Source organism: Chaetodon trifascialis, chromosome 18, assembly GCF_039877785.1.
Source record: "Chaetodon trifascialis isolate fChaTrf1 chromosome 18, fChaTrf1.hap1, whole genome shotgun sequence".
Lineage (NCBI taxonomy): Eukaryota > Metazoa > Chordata > Actinopteri > Chaetodontiformes > Chaetodontidae > Chaetodon > Chaetodon trifascialis.
The window spans coordinates 18,319,825-18,340,217 of NC_092073.1; the positions used below are offsets into that span (position 1 = coordinate 18,319,825).

General features: G+C 46.5%; 1 protein-coding gene across 1 annotated transcript in view; it reads left to right on the forward strand.

Annotated features, from left to right (window-relative positions):
- The window catches only part of slc4a2b (solute carrier family 4 member 2b), a 29,100-nt gene extending 8,707 nt beyond the window's left edge, over positions 1-20,393 (forward strand). Inside the window, exons 3-23 of the mRNA XM_070985510.1 lie at positions 5,857-6,025; positions 6,173-6,402; positions 7,086-7,210; positions 8,156-8,376; positions 10,621-10,757; positions 12,290-12,470; positions 12,564-12,699; positions 13,139-13,340; positions 13,428-13,536; positions 13,629-13,813; positions 13,985-14,201; positions 14,298-14,504; positions 14,653-14,801; positions 15,301-15,495; positions 15,946-16,173; positions 16,608-16,697; positions 16,786-16,952; positions 17,118-17,371; positions 17,469-17,638; positions 17,785-17,958; positions 18,270-20,393. Coding sequence (XP_070841611.1) covers positions 5,857-6,025; positions 6,173-6,402; positions 7,086-7,210; positions 8,156-8,376; positions 10,621-10,757; positions 12,290-12,470; positions 12,564-12,699; positions 13,139-13,340; positions 13,428-13,536; positions 13,629-13,813; positions 13,985-14,201; positions 14,298-14,504; positions 14,653-14,801; positions 15,301-15,495; positions 15,946-16,173; positions 16,608-16,697; positions 16,786-16,952; positions 17,118-17,371; positions 17,469-17,638; positions 17,785-17,958; positions 18,270-18,350 — 3,627 coding nt within the window. The 3' untranslated portion in view covers positions 18,351-20,393. The remainder of the gene's footprint in view (positions 1-5,856; positions 6,026-6,172; positions 6,403-7,085; positions 7,211-8,155; positions 8,377-10,620; positions 10,758-12,289; positions 12,471-12,563; positions 12,700-13,138; positions 13,341-13,427; positions 13,537-13,628; positions 13,814-13,984; positions 14,202-14,297; positions 14,505-14,652; positions 14,802-15,300; positions 15,496-15,945; positions 16,174-16,607; positions 16,698-16,785; positions 16,953-17,117; positions 17,372-17,468; positions 17,639-17,784; positions 17,959-18,269) is intronic.

Genomic DNA, 20,393 nt, shown 5'->3' on the forward strand with positions numbered 1-20,393 from the left:
AGTTTGAGCGCACTTAATGAAACACGTGAGGCCAAAGCACGGTTAGCTCTTGTTTTGCGTGTGTGACATTTAGCCGTGTTCTTATCATTCCCAGCCAACCTTTACATATTATTCTAAATAGTGCAAATAGACATTTTCTAAGCCTATATGTCGCCTGGCTTCGGTTCTTTAGGTAAATTTAACCTCTACATGAACTCTGCAGCTGGTTAATGTTCAGTCTGGTTTTCGTGCTTTTGAGGTGCGTTTTTACTTTGTCCACAGCTCACTCTCTTTTCTCAGGCATTAGAAACCCAAGGTAATAATTATTACCTAATGTTGTCTTAATGTGTCACTAGTTACACAGTCACCCCGCTAATGTCAGCAGGGGGATTACGAAAGGTTTCTCAACAGTGAAGCATTATGAGCATTTCAGACAGTAATGTTAAGAAACCCGCTGTGCTGCTGGCTTAGTTTAAACCTGTTTGCAAAGGTTTCTCTCTGCTTCTTCTCTCACACAAGGTCAGTGGTCAGGGTCAGCTGCAGAACAGAGCCGCTGGTGCTGGAGCCGGTAGGGATTCAGTATCGCCCTCCAGGGCGTTTCAGCAGCGCAAGCAACTGCTGCTGCATCCTGCAAATCCGTCTGTACCACCTATTTTTATGTATGTATCTATCTAAGAGTTTGGCTGGAAGATTGATACCAGAAGCCAAAGCCAGAAGACTTTTGGCTTAGCAGAGCATCCAGGCTGCAAACAGCTCACCTGGCACTGTCCAGAGTAATAAAATCCACCTACCACCACCCCCAAAGCTCACTAATTAATGCTTTATCTAGTTTCTTTAATTCATATCAGTGTAAGAACATCAAGCTGTGGTTTTACAGGGTTTATGTGCCAGACATTCTTTGGCTGTGTGTCCTTGAGCCTCTGCTAGCCGCCTCACGGTGATGACAAAAGTCTGGGAAAGTTGCTGCATTCAGCCAAGAGATGTCTAATTAGGTTGAACACTTTTTCATTCGCTTTCTTAGTTTGATGACAAGATTGCTACCACAGATTAAACAAAACAAGATATTAGGTGTTCATTATTGAACTTTACATATGCAAATATGCAGATTTTGTTGCCTTTGGACAGAGCCAGGCTAGCTGGCTCCACCTGCCCCTCGGCTGGGACTACTGCTTTAGACCACAGCATGCACGTAAGCTTTGCTGTCATCACGTCTCTATCCATAAATTGAAAAAGTGAACTTTGACATTATAGTGCAACAGTATCTCAGTGAGACATTTGCTTTCCGAAAGTGAGCCATCAAACCTCAAATGGAAAGATCAGGGTGCTGCACACCACCTCCTACGTTTCATCCTGTTTAATTGCTATTTGAACCTCACTGTGACCGCAGCAAGCTGCCACTGCACATCCCTGTGACTCAACAGACAGTTTATCAAGAGGACATCCTCAATAAAACTCTGTGTTTGGCTACTGAAAAGCCTGTTTGCTTGATATAAAATTATAAAGTTGTTCACTGCCAAAACAAATAAAATCAAAGGGAATCACCAGACAGGAAGCAGAAGAAGAACTTCACAGTTTATGATGTTCACATTTATATTTGGTTTTAAGCAGTGCAAACACGCCTTTTAACTGTGAAAAACAGTTTGCATAATACAAGATTAAAAGTTTGCTGATGACATCTCTCTCACTTCCAAAGAATAATGAGACAATCCCAGCATATTGAGCACTCAGACTAATCTTAAGATACGTAGGAATGCAGTGACTCATCAGCCGCACGGTACGACATGATCACTGCAACATCCGCTGCCTGTCTGCCCCTTTCCCCCTGCAAGTGCTGACTGTGTGGGATTTGAGCCTACCTCACAACACAGATAATCTCCTGCAGCCTCCACACGCATCCACCTCATTGTACAACACAGCCTACTGCACATGCGTACTACTCTAGGCTCCTGAACTTCACTTTGCACTACTTTAGCCATGAAATTTAGCACAGACCGACCTTCATGTTTGTTGAATCGCAGCATCTTTGGTAATTTTCCATGTAGCGCCATCATCACGTCAACATTTTAACTCATCCGGTTGTTTGGTTTGTGGCAAAGTACCCGCAAAGCTAAAGACATTCCCATTAACCTCTGCTGTACTTTAGCTGTGTTTAATGCTAATCAGCAAATATTAGCGTTGCCATTGTTAGCGTTTAGCTCAAACCACTGCTCTGCCTGCAGCAAGCACATCCTCACGTAGCTGCTAGCATGGCTTTGTTTACTGACATGTCTATAACTCTTATTTGGCCCTAATGTGAATACATTTAAGCAAACAGACATAAAGATTGCATTTCTTCTCTGTCTTTTTTTTTATTTTCAGCAGAATCTTTTGTGCTCAGTCATTTTTGTCCTGCTGAGGATACACTGTAGGTCATGCGGTGGATAATTTGAGATACACTGTGGTAAATTGGTTTTTATTGTTTGCTTTCTTTGGATGCTAATTCTCTTAAGTGAACATAAATTCTAATTATTGTCTATTATCTGGCTCTTATTGATTTCCAGTACATCGTCAGTGGCACTGTTATCAGGATGGATGAGGATGTTCCTGTTGAATGGTGCCAACATGTCTGCACTCATACAGTTCAGCTTTAAGACCTGAAGTCAAACTGACTCAAAGCTGTGGAATCTTTTTGTCACACAGCGGTTTTTATTTGCTTAATGAATTGCTAACATTAGTGGTTTTGTTCAAATGTCATGCGTCATGTAGAAAACCGTCATTAGTGTTAGTTTTTCCTTTCTGGCGCACGCAACAATTGAATCACATTTCATTCCAGCTAATGTCACTGCACACGTCCTCTGTCAATATTAGCGTTCAAAAATGCGCGCTTTGAAAATCCTGAGATGTTTCGTTCCTGCGCTTTCACGTCGCCCTTCAAGGCGCGTCGACTAACAGCGCCTCGGTCAATATTTAGGCTTCGTGTGGCGAAGTTGAAATGTGGAGATGAATGTCAACGTGTCGTTTTGTTCCGGGCTGTTCAAACACGGCTTGTCCTTTCAGCCAGCGTTTGTCCTCAAAGCGACAACGAGAGGCTTGTTTATTCTGCCATGCCACAATGGGCAGACTGGTGAAGGTGGCAGGCTGGCCGATAGGGCTCCGATTAGAGCATCACGAGGCCTTGATAAGCAGCGGGGAGAGGGATGTCTCCCGCCTGCGGTTCTTAATAGAGGTGTTGAGGGTCAGAGCGCCAGTGTTGTCATGGTGGAGCACAGCGACACTTGCTGCCACCAAAACGTTGATTGTGATTAAGCTCACGTTGCCATGAGCGAGGTAAGTCCCTGAAGCTCCTTGAAGTCAAGAACTGTCGCTCTTAGACGGAGTTTTCTTCATTCTCTGGTCAGTTTTGCTTTCATTCGGCTCCCCTCGGCTTGTTTTTACACATGGTTTGGGTTGTGGAAATTTCTCTCGCCTCTTCGAGAATCCCTCACACATCTCTCCCACCTCGAGGGATTCGCTGCGAAACCATGATATGAATGAGAGCGCTGTAAAAATAAACTGCCAGATACTGTAGCAGCACACATCTGGATGGGATACGTGCACTCACGGGTTTTGGATCAGTCGTTTAATTAAATATTGAAGTATTGAGACGGGGGCGTGAGGCGACACATGATAACAGAAAGGTTGTCTTTTTAATTTCTGGCGTGTTTTTAAGAGGCACATTTTCCATTCAGACCTCTTTGAATTTGGAAATAAATCTGCTCTGCAGCTTTAAGTGTCCGTGCTCTTGGTGCTTTGAAGTGCTGAATTGTCTTTAGCAATTTGTTCTGGAGGTCACAGAGGTGAACGTATAGATTTTTGACCACATTTTTTAAAAAAAACCAAAAAACTCTTGTTTATCTGTCAGGAAAAAGCCGAATGAGGAATTGAACCTTGAGTCAATATTGAATGTGCGCCCAGCGCGCTGACCCGTCTCTCCTTTTACTCAGAAGTCTCAGCTTGTCCACAGGTCAGCGCAGGGTTTTCTGCTTCTGTCGCCTGCGTGTGGCATGTGGAAACAGGTCAGAGTAAAACGCTGCCGTTATGTGGGTCATGGGAATCCGTTTTTCACACTTTGTTTGGACATGAGCGTGTCGAGCTGTACGCGTGATGAATTCAGCTCCAGCTCTTTGAGGTTCCTCTTCATGTTTTGTGGCAAAGCTGGTTCACATCATGCGTATAAGTAGCTTCCAGTTCTAATCTGTATATGGTGAATTGATTTAAGTATTGTGTAGGTGGCAATACTGCAGTTACTCTGCAACAAGGAAACGTTCTGCATTCAAGATTTTATGCAATGCAGGACTGTTCATCACCGTGTCCGCCGTTATCAGAGCCTCCTTTTGGATGCATGCTGATTACTTTATGCATGGTCGCTACCTTTTCATGAAGTTCCAACCTCACCTGTTCACTCTTTTTGGCTGGTGGCTACACACCCACTGCCCAAAGCCCAGAAATGACCCGACCACAGCAAAAGAAGAAGATACAGACTCTGCAGGTTCCCTGCAGGTAAATGCACCACCACACACTTCTGGTGGGTCGTGAGTGATGAATGAGACGGACGACTTTTCTATGAACTGGGCTCCTCCAAAGGGTCACAAGATAAATGTGTGTGATCATGAAATGATTAGTGTGGTCCCAAGTTCGGCTACACAAATTTGTATTGATTTGTTTTCTATAATATTTGCATGTAGCGTTCTTGAGTAAATGTCTGTAGTTTCTACCTCTGTTATATATTTCATTTGTGCACTCTCGTGTCGGTCTGCTGTGCGTAAACTGAGAAAGTGAGACTGCAGGTGGCAGGGGAGTGATTCTGTATCATCAGGTGCTTTCTGTTACTCCCTGCAGCACTGGAGAAAACTTAATATATGATTGACATGTCGGGTGTCCTGAGAACCGTTTGTGGGAGCGTCACATGACTTGTGGCCCCAGAGTTTTGCCACGGGAAGGGTTCGCCGCAGGATCTGAGGCCTCTGCGCAGTTGTCATGGCAACAATTACGGTGCCGTGAGGTGGCTGCAGCACGATCCTGTTAGCCGGAGTAGATCCATTCGCTGTGTCATTCCAGCCAATCCTTATCACAACATCCCACCGGCAGAGCGCGCCGCAGCAGGACGCTGCATCCTGCTGCAAGAAAATAGATCTCTTATCACCCACATGATCCCTGTCACACCACAGCATGGACACAGAGCAGCTGATCAATGCACATGGCTATTGCTCCCGATTTAAGGCTCATTTTCAGGCAGGCGTGCATGAGAGGACTCGTAAGATGTCCTGACTGTGCATTTGCAGAATGAGGACTCCCCCTAGTGTTGGTTGAAGTGATTGGTCCCAAATCTACATAATAGATCAATTCTAAGCAGGTTGTGATCACATGGAAAACTAGCAAAAAAAAAAAAAAAAAAAAAGTTTACCCAAAAGTCAGTGCGCAGATTAAAACGCCCTTCATGTCAGAGTGCGCTGTTGATGGATTCTCCCACAATGCAGTGCACAAAGGAGGTTATCACAACTGGAAAACAGTAAAAATAATTGGGGATGGTGACGCAACAGTTCCAAAAAACACACTAGAAGACAAACAAGAGCTTGATTAATTTTAAGGAAAAAAGTTTTGCTGTCTCCTCATTGGCTTGAATTGGCAGAAGCATATCAGCAGTTTGATTGGCTTTTCATGGCGCAGACACTGGAGCATTTCCTGTTTGTATGAAACAGTTTAGTACGTTCGTTTCTCACACACTAACTGCAAAAACAGTGTTACTGTAAAGATCAGTGTATCCTGTTTGTAGCATGGAATTGGAAGACAGCACAGAGAGCACTTTGTTCACTGCTGTACTATTGAGATTAAATTGTTTTTGATGGTTTGTTGTTGCAGCCAGAGGCTCCCGCCGCCTCATCACTACACGGGACTTTGCGCCCTGAAGAGGAGGATGATGGGGACCTGAACAAAGCCTTGGGCGTCCAGCGCTTCCAGCAGATCCTCAGCCCCGCTGCTGCGGTACCTGATGAACAGCACCACAACTACCACGAGGAGGACATTGAATGTAAGCACACAGCGGTCTCCTCGTTATTCAGTGCATTTCACCAATCAGCCAGCCAGGATGTTTGTTATCAGCCGGCCCTTTGACCTTTTAGACGTGTGAAGTGTAAAAAACCTGTTAAACCCGTTAAACCCGGCGTCTTCTCCGCAGACCATCGTCACTCCTCTCACCACATCCACCGACCTCTGTCCAAACTGCCCCCCGAGGGACGCAGGAAGAAGAGCAGCAAGAAGAGGAGGAAGGATAAGGATCACAAAAGCAGCCATGTTCCCAGCAGCGGCCCCATAGAGGAGGGAGAGGATGAGGAGGAGGAGGAGGAGGAGGAGGGGACGGAGACGACTTCTGCTGCAGCTGAGTCTGAGAAAGTCAAAGATGTGGAGGTAGTCATTTGACTTCGATTATGCGGTGGTCAGGCTGTAGTCTTACTTTCATACTTTGATTTCACGTATTCTCATACAGTCCGGTTTAGATGAGAACACCTGTACGTTCAGGTGACTGTCGTATATGATTTGCATGAAGAAGTGGGCGAGTGAGCGCTCAGTGCTCTGATACCCAACCTGCTCACTCACTGCTGAAGCGTCACCATATTTTCCTCCATGAATATTTCAGTGTAGTCTTAATCATTCAGCAGTGGGTTTCATGTTTGGGCGTTATTGTGCTAAAAGGAGAAAACAAACCTCGATAAAGCACGTGAACCTAACGGGTTACACATTATTTGGTCTGCCGACTTTATGTCCATGATTTATCCAGATCCAGGAAATATATGATAGTGTCCTCATTTTTCACAGTGAAGGTGATCAGTTTTTCCAAATTTCAGCATCAGCATCAGATTTCCCAGCTCATATATGTGTCTTTTGCTCTGTCCATCCATTGTTTAACACTGTGCAGCCCTTATCAGATATATATTTTTTATTTTACAGTCTAAACATCACGCACAGGCCTGTTGTACTCGGTGATTCTTCACTGTCTCAGTCTGTTATCTGGAGATGTTGGTTTGAATTTCAGGTCGATTTTACTGTTTTTGCAGGCAGCAGTGCTCTCACGCTCCGTATTGCCTCCACAGTTCTTTGTTTCGGATGAAGACCAGGAGGCCAAATCTGACAGAGAGCGTCCTCACTCATCCCGTGAGCTGGATATCGTACCGCAGTCCGGCGAGGGAGCAGATTCTGAAGATGCATCTTCCTCCGAGTGAGTCAAGTCTGGTTCTTGGACCAGAGGAGCAGGACTCTGGTTTATAGTCCTGTTTTTCCTGCTGTGATGCTTGCATAATGTGTGTTTTCGCCATCTTGCTGAAATGTTGTTGCAGATGTTCTGATTGGGTGAGACCGCTCAGGCATGTGTTTGATTGGCCGGTGAGGTACACACTGTACGTTACCATGTCTCAGGCATCCAGTGGGCCTGCTGGGCGTGATCTGATGGACCTGAGTAATCCGCTCCTCAGAGACCCATATTTCACCTGTCGCTATAAACGACACAGCACACCTCAGCAGCCCCAGCCTCCCCCATGACATTTACTTTACCACTTCATGAGGGTCCGGTCCAGACTGGGATAGAGCTGCGTACACACCATTTGCTTGTTTTCAGTCGATCCTGGAGCAACCGAACAGGATTTGTTTTGCAAAACATCCTGATTTAAGGAGAATATAATTGAGTTTCACAGTCTTGAAATGCTGCGAACAGGTGACATTTAAAGGTTGGTGAGTTCATTATGTTTATTGCAAAAGTGCTGTGAAGGATTTGTATCGGCCAAGCATCTTTTCTCGCCATATCTGTGTACTTTTTTATTGTTTTTTTTGTGCATATGAATTTGTGTTTAGAGCTGAGAAATGCCAGTGCATTGTATATGGGGTAGCATTTGACGGGTCTGATACACGCATCAAAAGCTTATAACCAGCCAGTGTGTGGACATCCAAATCACCAAGTATGACGGAAAAAAGGAATTAACTATAAATTAGTTATAAATGGTAATTAATACATTGGTTAAAAAAAAAAAAAAAATTTGTCTGTCTATATGTTCACATTTAAAACGTTGCTTGGGGAAAACTTTTAGCCAGCTGGAGAAAAATAACCATTCCTCTGCCACTCGTCGATTCCTGAGCTCCAGCTCTGTCTTGTTTTTCTGCTTTAATCCAGTAAGCCGACCTCACCTGACGCCCCCAGCCCCACTCCTCCGTCAGCGGCACCCGAACACCCACCACTGGCCCGGGTTTCCTCCGCCAGCCGCAGCTACGACCTGCAGGAGCGCCGGCGCACAGGCAACATGACGGGTGCTGAGCAGGCCAAGTACCAGCGCATCCCAACTGACGAGAGCGAGGCTCAGACGCTGGCCTCCGCTGACCTGGACGGCATCAAGAGTGAGTAGAGATTGATTCTCACTCTGCAAAAGCTGCTATTTAAGATCTACTAATTTCTCATAGGCTTCAAATAGGCTTCATCAATATTTTATATTAACAATTATCACTTAATCTGCAGTTCCACTCAGCTCTACACAACATTTATTGTCTTTCAGCCTGTTGTTTTGTTTTTACAGCCTGCAGCATTTCTGCTTTGGTTCATTCCCTCTGCTCTCATCAGCATTATTTTGAGCAAAAAAACATCCACTGTGTGCCACCTGCCCAGCATCAAACAGCAGACAGTCACAGTTAGCGACGAGCTAGCTAGGTATTGGATGCCTGTAATGGCAAGATGATGAAACATAAAATCACACAGTGTTGCAAACAATATGTATGGAAACGCAGTGCTGCATTAAACAATGCTGGAGTTGAAAGCCAGTGCTCGAGTTAAAGAGCCTGATTTTTCCCTCAGGAGAGGGTGGAGACCAAAACTGAGCTAAAAACGACTGAATGTGAGTCAGGTGAACAGAGTGATGCTTTGCCTGAAAGTGGTCTAAGTTTCTCCAGCCTGTGTGGCGTACTGTTGATGTTTTTGTAAATGACTCACCTCTGAATAGTTGCATGACTAGACATCAACAGTAATGAAGTCTTGGATTTGTTGATGCTCAGATTCCTTCAGAAACATCAGAGCGAGGGCTGGGGGGGCACCTTTAGTCCCTGCTACATAGCAGTCAGCTCCCCGCTGACCTGTGACGTTCCCGGCCCCCGGCCCAGCGTGGGGTTGTGTTCAGGGGCCGGGGAGATTTACGTCAGGGAGCTGACCCCTCAGCAGAGAGCGGCAGCTTATCAGACAGCGTGGCGGACAGGCCGGCATTATTAAATTAGCCGTTCCCGCTGTCAGCTGAGGCCCCTGTACTCAGGCCCGAGCCAACATGGTGGCTAATTGTGAAACCTGGACCTCGGTTCACAACCTGTAATCATTAGTGGAATGAAACACGGGGAAGAGTTAAGTGGACCCGAAGGCGAAATGAAGAGGCTGTGGATGGAGGTATGGGCCTGATATTGTTCAGATATTTGGCCTTTAAGGGGCTTAGTGACACAGAGTCGAGCCTCCAGCACGTTCACTCCCTGCGTCTTCTTTTATCTGCTTCCCGCCACCGTAAATCATCCTGGGAAAGTGTCTCTATCTCTGGCTGCCGCTCAACAATCGGAATTATTGGATCCCCGTCCCTCCCCTTTTGTCCAACCTGAGCGAATTAACACCTCTGCTCGCTGATGCATTGTGATAGTTTCAGCCCCCGCGGGGTCAGGCGCCGGTCAAGTAATGGCAACTTTTTCCAAACTTGTCAAACCTCGAGTCGCGCTCTGCTGTTTGAGCAGCGGGCACGTAGTCAGACGGCCGTGCCAGCACCAAACACAAATCCTCCTCTTCCTTCAAGAGCTGCATGCCAGTCGGGCCTCATTTTACTCCATGGTCAGCCCCAAACCTCACATCATGGAGCGGCTTGACAGCAGACCCTCTCAGTGAGCGCTGGGATGAACAGGACAGCTGGTTTTTAGATGAGCTGAAACATTGATGAAGAACTGTAAAAGCCTCACTGTTTGTTTCATAGGACATTTAAGCTCCGATAAAGGTAAGACAATTGCCTCTTTTTAAAAAGAATCTCACTTTTTCTGAACTTTCAGATTATTTTCTTATGGTGAGATCATTATTTTTCAATGTGACTGTGGTTTTGGGAGGAGTTCAGACGCTCATTGCAGCGTTAAACATTCAAATGAGGTTCTGCTGAATGTTTTTACTCATTTCAGTGTTCAAGCTGAATGAATCGGCATAGCTTTTTGCCAGCCACTCCACTGATCTCAGTTCCTACTCTCAGTGTCGTCTCTGTGCCATCCGACGTCTCTCTCCACATCCTTTTCACTGCCCACAGTGCTGCCAGCCTGAGTAACTCTACTCCCTGCTGAGGGACCACAGAAACAAAAGCAAAGTGGCCTGTCCTTCTGTGGTTTGATGGGATGAGATTTGAACTTGGGGTGCAAGGTCAGCGTGTGCATGCTGAGGGCTGCAGATGCACAGAAAAAGACAAATGTGCTGTCTGTGTACTGTGCTGGGATTTCATTTCCAGCTCTATTGCATCATGTTTATTGAATTGTATTTGTTTTGCATTGAATTCGCATTTGGTGTTTTAAGCTCAAAGTTATCTTCTGTCCTCGAGCACATCTCACCCTCTCTCTCTCTTCTTCCCGCCATTCCTCCTGCACCAGGTCATCGTTTCGAAGATGTTCCCGGCGTGCGCAGACACCTGGTCAGAAAGAGCACCAAGGGACAAGTGGTGCACACTGGCAAGGACCACAAAGAGCCGACCACTCGCAGCCGCAAGCAGGACCGAACCCCACACGAGGTGAGACGTCACAATGCTCGCTTGTCGTCCATCCTCTAACGTTAAAGCAGGACGTGCGTCAGTCAGTGCCAAGTTTGATGACGTCTGTATCTGCATTTGCTCTGTCACAGGTGCACTTTTGTCATTTTAAGGGGTTTTGGTAGATTCATAACTGATATAAAGGACAAGGGCAGACTCTCTGACGACAACCAATAACTGTTTTGCAGGATTTGAAGAAATCTGTCCTTGAGGAATGAAATATTTGAAAATTACAGCTGCAGATTATGATTTTTAAATCATGATTTATCTTTAAAGCCTATAAAATGCAGAATACTGCGAAGAATTCCCATCGCAATTTTCAAGGAGACTTTGTGACGTCTTCGTCGAATTATCTATTAATCAACTATTTGTTTCAGCATTATTAAAAACCCAGAATCGAGCCCAGCCATCACTGTATGTGCTGTAGTAATATACTTGGTCTTTGAAATGACTGGCTGGACTTTTGGACAGCTGCAAAACTTTCCGGTCGTATGTTTTTGTCCCAAAAATGACCCTAAATCATAGCGAATCCGGCGAGATGTTTTCCCCTCTCTCCCTGTCTCAGATGTAGCACTGCCCCGTCTCTTTTGTGGATGGGACAGGGAGGGAAGGAGACAATTAAAAATGAATGAATGAGTTCTTTCCTTTCACGCACGGAAAGGAAAAAAGGAGGGGGGAGAGGAGCTTAGGTAACCAGACCCTGGGAGCTCCTGAGAGAGGGAGCGCTATGTTTTATTAACGCACACATTCTCATAGACAGCCCTGAGCCCCCAGCAGCCGCGTAAACAACAGGTCCCTGTCAGGTGTGTGTGTGATGAGGCAGAGTTACCTGTGAGTATGTGTGTCAAAGTGAGGGTCCCGTCCTTTGTGCCGCTGGTATCAGTGTTTGAGACCTTTCCTGCGTCGTCTCGCTCCTCCAGCCGTCTTCGGTGGTTCTGTACCGCTCCGCCTCGCGGCTAGAAGGCGTCCTGCTGGACGTGGACTTCAGTCAAATGGTTCACTACCAGAAGGTGAGGCTGGGTGACCGGCCGGAGTCAGGTTTGACCCGTGTGAGCGTGATTTCACAGGCATGCAGCAGGTGTATTTTGGCACCAGAGGAGAAGTTCAGGAGTGTTTTCCTTCATGACTGACCAGCATGGTGTTGGATTAATAACTTAACAGATACTTGATGCTGGGAGATGCACAGCAGATTGTGGTCTCTCCTCTGACTTGTTCGTGTTGAGTTTTTAAGATGTAATTGGTTGTTTTTCTGTGTTTTTATGCTCCTTTAGGGTAATAACATGAGATTAATAACATAAGATTTGTCTTTTGTGTGTTGAGTGAGTTAAATACTTGGTATCTGGTAAGCATGGAGTATGGTTTCTGATGATGACATGTAGAAGTTTGCAAAGGTTTGAGTGTATCAGCTGGCTGAATACAAAGTACCGTGTACATGGTGAAGGTGCATGTGGTCTTGTGTGGACGTTCTCTACCGTATCTCACCTGCACCTGCTCCTCTGTGACGTTGTCTCCAGGTGTTTGTGGAGCTGAATGAGCTGACTATGGACAAGAACCAGGAGATGCAGTGGAAGGAGACGGCTCGATGGATCAAGTTTGAGGAGGACGTGGAGGAGGAGACCGACCGCTGGGGGAAGCCTCACGTGGCCTCGCTGTCTTTCCGCAGCTTGCTGGAGCTCCGAAAGACCATCTCACACGGTAAGAGACCGACACCGGCTTCACGGTGAGGGTGACCGAGAAGTCAGCGAGGCAGTCTGTAGAGTGCTGAGCTCGGTATGTGTTTGCCCACAGGTGCGGTGCTGCTGGACCTGGACCAGAAGACCCTGCCTGGCATCGCCCACCAGGTGGTGGAGCAGATGATCATTTCTGACCAGATCAAGGCTGAGGACCGAGCCAACGTCCTGAGAGCCCTGCTGCTGAAACACAGGTGACATGCAGCACCTATCACTCATATGATCTATATTACTGGTGAGCAGCCTGTGAGTCAACACCCCTGTAGAGGTCTCAAGTTAAATCTGAGGGATTGCAAGATTAAATGACAAGAGATTTCCTGTGCATCTTCTGAATCAGGTGCTCCTCAAAACAAGGACAGGTAGTTTTGGGGTATTTTTGCCTTTTTTTAAAAAAAAAAAAAAGCCTTTAATCATTGCAGTGTGTGTGTAGGCATAAGACTCCACTTCACAGCTAAAGCCAGTTCAGACTGGTAATTATTGGCAATTAATGTTGGCTTTTGTTAGGATGTGCAGCAATTAAACCGTCTTTATTCCCACTGTTGCACACCTCCCGCTACTTAGGTGGCTTCATGCCTGGTCGCTGCCTCTCTTCCTCCTGCTCACCCTCTCTCTGCCTCTCCCTGCTTCCCCTAGTCACCCGAGCGATGAGAAGGAGCACAGTAGCCCTTTCCCCAGGAACATCTCTGCAGCCAGCCTGGGCAGTCTGATAACGCATCACCACAGTGCCAATCACACCCACCAGCCGGAACCATCGGTGACCGACCCGCTCATGGGCACCGTCCACGCCACGGGGGACGCCGACACACGCATCGACATGGAGAAGAACGAGGTGCAGGTGAGGCTCGTGCTGAAGTGTGAAGTCTCATATGCTATTTTCCTGCATTGCCCTGATTTCCCTTCCTTTACTGCTTTCCGTTTTCAGCAGAAGGAGCCGATCTTGGTGCCCGGCATGCATCGATCCAAATCCAAGCATGAGCTGAAGCTGCTGGAGAAGATTCCTGAAAATGCTGAGGCCACTGTTGTCCTTGTGGGTGAGTTATCTCCCCCCAAAGCCTTGAAAAGCACACACGCTTGGATTTAAGCACCTCATGCGTGTTGACGGTTTCGTCTGGCCGTCTTCCAGGCAGCGTGGACTTCCTGGAGCAGCCCACCATGGCGTTTGTGCGGCTGCAGGAGGCGGTGGAGCTGGAGTCCGTCCTTGAGGTCCCCGTGCCGGTCAGGTTTCTCTTCGTTCTGCTCGGACCCCCCACCACCAGCATGGACTATCACCAGATAGGACGATCCATCTCCACACTCATGTCTGACAAGGTGAGCGAGGTGTTTGCGCACAGGTCATCAGTCCACATCTATCATTTTATGCATACAGTCCTAAAACCAACGCCAAAATGATCCATTGTCCTCATGTCTCATTATAAGAGACACACAACAATAGCTTAAAACAGAAAAGGTCCTCCTGTTTATATCCGAATCGCCTTCCAGCAATTCCATGAGGCAGCCTACCTGGCAGACGACAGACAGGACCTGCTGAACGCCATCAACAGCTTCCTGGACTGCAGCATCGTGCTGCCTCCTTCAGAGATGGGCGGCGATGAGCTGCTGCGCTCGGTCGCTCGCTTTCAGAGGGAGATGCTGCGTAAGAGGGAGGAGCAGGGGGTCAAACTGTTGGCCAAGGAGCCCAAAAGCCTGGAAGAAAAAGGTGAGCGTCTCCACGTATGCCTCACGTCACATATCAGTTGCTGTTATGTCACTTCCTGTCATTGTAATTACTAACTCGCTCTCTCCCGTCACACAGAGGCCCTCCTCACGCCTTCGAAAAAGTCAGACGACCCTCTAGAGCGCTCCGGACGACCCTTCGGTGGGCTGATACGAGACGTGCGACGCCGTTATCCAAAGTACATCAGCGACTTCAAGGACGCCCTGAACAGTCAGTGCATGGCTGCTGTCATCTTTATCTACTTTGCTGCCCTCTCTCCAGCCATAACATTCGGAGGCCTCCTGGGTGAGTTGCACGTGGGAAAGCAGGAATGGAGTTACTGCGGATTCACTTCTTATCATCTCACATGTCAAATCCCTTTCCCATACTGACAAACCTTTAAACCTTGTTATGTTCACCGTGGAGTTAACTTGTCATGTTTGTCTGTTGCTAGGTGAGAAGACCGACGGTCTGATCGGTGTTTCTGAGCTGATCGTGTCGACAGCGGTGCAGGGTGTGATCTTCTGCTTGCTCGGAGCGCAGCCCCTACTCGTTGTGGGCTTTTCTGGACCCCTGCTGGTCTTTGAAGAAGCCTTTTACAGTGTAAGTGCTGATAAAGAGGAATCTGCTCAATAAAAACTGAAAGTAAGAGATTCGCTTATTTGCTTTCTTTTCGAGTGTAAGATGAAAGGATTAATACCCTCATGTCTGATGCTGAATATGAAGTTACAGCTAGCAGCCGGTTAGCTGAGCTTAGCTTAGCATAGAACCTAAAAAGGAAACAAATATAAATCAATTTGATTCATCAAAATATTTGACCTGTTTTACCTCTCAAGCTCACCAACTTACTCCTCCTTCATTCCTTTAATCACTCAAAAATGCAGATGTGTTTTGATCGGGTTTGATTGACAGTGACGTGACAACATGAGCAAAAAACCCCACAAATGTTACTTGACTCCCTCATGATTCACTTGTTGAATCCTGAGTTTTGTGACGTCACCCTCTTCCACCCACTTTAAACCAGCAAACAAAACAAACACAAATCTCTTATGCCAGTTTGTATTGCTGCTGTGAACAGTTTCTTTGCTGTGTGTGCTCACAGTTCTGCAAAGCCAATGAGATGGAGTACCTGACGGGCCGCGTCTGGATCGGGTTCTGGCTCATCATCATCGTGATCGTCACGGTGGCCTTCGAGGGGAGCTTCCTGGTCCGCTTTGTCTCCCGCTTCACCCAGGAGATCTTCTCCTTCCTCATCTCCCTCATCTTCATCTGCGAGACCTTCATCAAGCTCGGCAGGGTACACCTGAGACTTGAAATAACGACTCCTGATTACAAAAAGTTTTTGTTGGCACGCAGTGGGTTCGTGTCCCTGACGCTAAACCGAACAGACTGATCTTTGGAAAGTAGTCAAACCTCGGGGTCGAAATGAGTATGTTTTTCTAGCAAGTGCACCTGAAATCTTTTGAGATTGATTGGCCTTGAAAGTTAAATGGATTAAGAGTTTAACTATTATCCAGGCTTATGTTTTTCAAGGTTTGCTATTTTTAGAGTTTTATGGCACAAACTTGAAAGGCGTTAAGGATAATCTCATTTTCCAGAAAGTGTAGTTGTGCTACCTAAAAGAGTGATAAACGATAATCCCTCCGAGGAGAGTAATCACAGTGGGTGCACACATGTGCTTGTTCCTGTGTGTGTTCTGTAGTGAAATATTGTGCATTGATTTGAACCCTCTTGTGTCGCCGGGCAGATTTTCAAGGAGCACCCGCTGAAACGCTGTTCCGTGGACAACAGCACCGAAGGGGACGCCTCGACAGAAAACATCACGCTCGTGGTGAGCAACAGCTCGCAGCCGGTGACGGTGACGGTCCGTGGCGAGCCCAACACCGCGCTGCTCTCTCTGGTCCTCATGGCCGGGACGTTTTTCATCGCTTTCTACCTGCGCAAGTTCAAGAACAGCGCGTTCTTCCCCGGAAGGGTGAGGAGCTCAATTCACTTTCAAACATCTGTCCTGCAACATTAACCCAAAATCTCATCCCAGATATTTATTTAACCTTCCCTGAACCATGTCAAAGGCACACGCATGTTTTTAGACTCATTCAGACATCTTCAGAATCGTCTTCCCAAACAGTGAAATATGAGAAAAATTAGGACCAAATCTGACTTGAGCCACTTCAACACGCAGTCTGCAATATTTTAGTTGACAGAACAGTTCACCCTGAGGTCCACTTATCAGCTGCTCTGAAGCTGTGATCTCCCTTTGCAGATGGGAGTTTGCCTAGTTGTTGTGTAATCGTAGACGGACAGATTTCCATTTTTGTGGCGATTTGGACAGTAACCAGTAACACAGACTTGAAAATCGTTTGATTATTCTTGGTTGTTCTGCTCAAACTCACATCTTGTGGGGTTCAGTTTCGCAGGATTATTGGAGATTTCGGCGTCCCAATTGCCATCCTCATCATGGTCCTGGTGGATTACGGCATAAACGACACATACACACAGGTAAGAGTTTGAGCTTTGGCTTCATGTTTGCCAACGATTCCCAAATCAGCCCATCATCATCTCACCGCTGTTGTCCTCCTCTGTGCAGAAACTGAGCGTCCCTCGAGGTTTCTCTGTGACCAGTCCCTCCAAACGTGGCTGGATCATCAGTCCTCTGGGTACGGACGGTGAGTTCCCCATCTGGATGATGTTCGCCTGCTGTTTGCCCGCTCTGCTGGTTTTCATCCTCATCTTCATGGAGACTCAGATCACCACGTGAGTTACTCTGCACGTCACATCAGGCGGGAATATCATCAGAAATATCTCTGCTGTGCGACCTGAAACTGGACAGTAGAGGAGGATTTGAGGAGGATTTGAAAGTTAGTCTTACTGATTATATACACGTCTGCGTCTCCTCTGTCTCCTCCCGCCTCCCTGCAGCCTGATCGTGAGTAAGAAGGAGCGGATGCTGGTGAAGGGTTCCGGTTTCCATCTGGACCTGCTGCTGATCGTGGTGCTGGGCGGCAGCTCGGCCCTGTTCGGCCTGCCGTGGATGGCCGCCGCGACCGTCCGCTCGGTGACCCATGTCAACGCCCTGACCGTCATGAGTAAGGCCGTCGCCCCCGGAGACAAGCCCCGCATCCAGGAGGTGAAGGAGCAGAGGGTGACCGGGCTCCTCGTGGCCATCATGGTTGGTGAGTGTCAAATCTTATTCTGGCTCTTTCCAGCTGTTGAAGCCAAAATCTGCTGAAAAAAATGTGCATTTAAACTGTATTTACTTCCCCTCCTCAGGTTTGTCCATTGTGATTGGCGACCTGCTCCGTCAGATCCCCCTGGCGGTGCTGTTTGGTATCTTCCTCTACATGGGCGTGATGTCCCTCAATGGTATCCAGCTGACAGAGCGGATGATGCTCCTGCTCATGCCACCAAAGTATCACCCAGACCACACCTACGTACGCAAGGTAAGACCAGTGTGGTGTCCTCAATGAGTCTGAGAAGACGCAGGAAGACAGGAAGTAATGGACATTTAAGAGGCAGAGAATATTAACTGAATCAAATAATGACATGACGAATAGGTGAGTTTTTCTTAATAACCTGTTTCCTCCAGGTCCGTACGCTGCGCATGCACCTGTTCACCTGCATCCAGCTGGTGTGTCTGGGCGTCCTGTGGGCCGTCATGTCGACCCAGGCGTCCCTGGCCTTCCCCTTCGTCCTCATCCTCACCGTCCCTGTCAAGATGTTCCTGCTGCGCCGCATCTTCACCGTCAGAGAGATTGCATGTGTAAGTTGACCACTGGAGGGCGCCATATGTCGTTTGATGCACCTGCACCCTCAGCTCTCCATTTTTTTTTGGTCTCCTTTGCAACAAAAGCTTTAAATTCGCTTGATGAGTAACTGACAGCAATGATAGATCTGCCTACTTTGGCATCAAAAAGGAAAGAGCTTACTTCTAAGGCATTCTGGGAAATGTAGGAAAATTCTTTAATAGACTAAACATAAAAAATGATTCTTCTGTTGTAACAGAATGTTTTTACATTTAAACTCAATGCGCATTCAAAACATTAATCCTGACTCCTCCTCTTCCTCCTCCAGCTGGATGCGGACGACGCAGAGCCGAAGTTCGACGAGCGCGACTGTCACGACGAGTACTCGGAGATGCACATGCCTGTGTAACCTCCCAGCAAGCCCTCGTATCACCACTTAACGCCTCATTGTGGACACCAGAATCTCTCAGTCACTCTAGCGACCAATGAGTCCTTCAAACCGGACACGCTCACCATTTGATGCCACATCACTGTGCACCGCCGGCCCTCTTCAGCATCACTGAGACATGAACGAGCAGTACGTCGGAGGCCTGGTGGCCTCTGACTTCGGTCAGGCTTTAACGTTTCGAGTTGCTTGGTGTCAGATTGTTGGCGGGCTGAGGAGATCAAACAGATGTTCACATAGTTTTTTAAAATACATATTTCAGGGGACAAGAGATTCCAAATCGAACGACGTGATCTCGAGCTCTAAATGAAATGCGATTACAGTAGATGATAGATTTGCAAGACTGATTAATTTTTAGCCCTGAAAGGTTGCTCTGATTCACATTGAATATGTGGAGGATATATGGGATTTATTCTTTTATGTTAACATGCTGAGTTATTGCTGTTAAAGTTTGTCGCTTTTTTCATGTTTTAAGCTCACCAAGCGCCTTATGAAGGAACTAAAAAGGTATACTGAGAGGTGTTTCTTTCCCCTCATTCTGTCTCATTTCAGATAGCTGATCACTTTACCCGCCTCCCGAAGCTCGGAGCACTTGTTTTAAGACACCAAATCTGAACAATGACTGTATTTTATGTGATCATTTTATCTCCTTAGCGTCCTCCTGAGTCCCATGAATATCAGTGTTGCTTAGGCTGCTTCTTCAGTGACTCTCTGTGATTGATTTTTAGCCTGTCCTTCATTAATCAAACATTGTTTTGTTCTCAAATGCAGCAGTTTAGATGGTAGATGTCGAATTTCGTATCTGACTTAAAATCACCAGACGGGGAGGGAGGCTGAGGGAGATCTTGCAGGATGGCGTACCAAAAAACAACAACAACAGTACATAAAAATGCAATTTCTCATTACACTAATGCCATGAAAGCGCGTTTGTCATCGTGACACATTTTGTAGTAGAACATTAACACAAATATACTCTAAATGTCTCCACACACGTTGTTTAGAGCACTAACGTACCGACGAAGGCTTTGTTTTGAGGCGTCACTTGGTGTGGCTGATTTATGGGAATCACTGTAATTTAATGGTCAAAGTGCCAAATGTCTCGTGTAAATAGTTTTCTAATCAGAACAATAAGCTGCAGCTCAGCCATCTCACATCTAACATTGTTGGTAGCTGAAATTAACAAACCTTCACAGTAGAACATTCCTTGTTTTATCAGAATTTTGCTTCTTGTTTTATCGTTTCATTCACGCTCATGGGAACTTGGTCGACCAAATTTCCACACAAGCCGTGTAGACAATCTCAATATTCATGCATCGCTGAGAGGGAAGGATTTTAAAAAACATATATATGTATTTTGTTCTGTTTTGTGTCATGTTGTATCAGTGTGACATGGATTGGTTAAAGCTTTGACTGTGTCAAATAACTTAAATTTTCGGTCCTCTGTTACTCTCGAGTGTGTATTTCAGACACTACTCCTCCCTCTGAACCGGCCCGTCTCAGCCTGACTGTCGCTGTGATCTTGTGCCTGTTTGGTGTCACAATGGTGCACAAAATCTCAAGTGCCTGTGGGACCATGAAATGATCAGCTGCAGGTGTCTGTCATGTTTGTGAGGATGACACACGTGTTATAATAGTTTGCACTTTGGAGACACTCATAAATCGATCATCTCTCCATTATTTATCTGTTGCAATATGAGGCATTATTGCTGTTTTTGAAGATTTATTTGGATTATGTCACAGAACCTTGGACGTGGACATGGAAGGGGCTTTTAATGAGAAGTAGGCAGTGGAGTCCAGTGTCAGTTTTTGTGTTTGCTTTTTGTGCCTGTGGATGGAGTGAACGTAATCTGTGTATGCCAAAGTATCTGTCAAAGTCGTGAAACGCTGATACGATATGTCGTTCCATTTCAAAAGCAATAAGAAGTCTGAGAGGCTATTGCTGATGTTCCCTTGAACATTATGGTTGAAATATTGATGACAAATAAAAGTTATTTTCTATTTATCCTG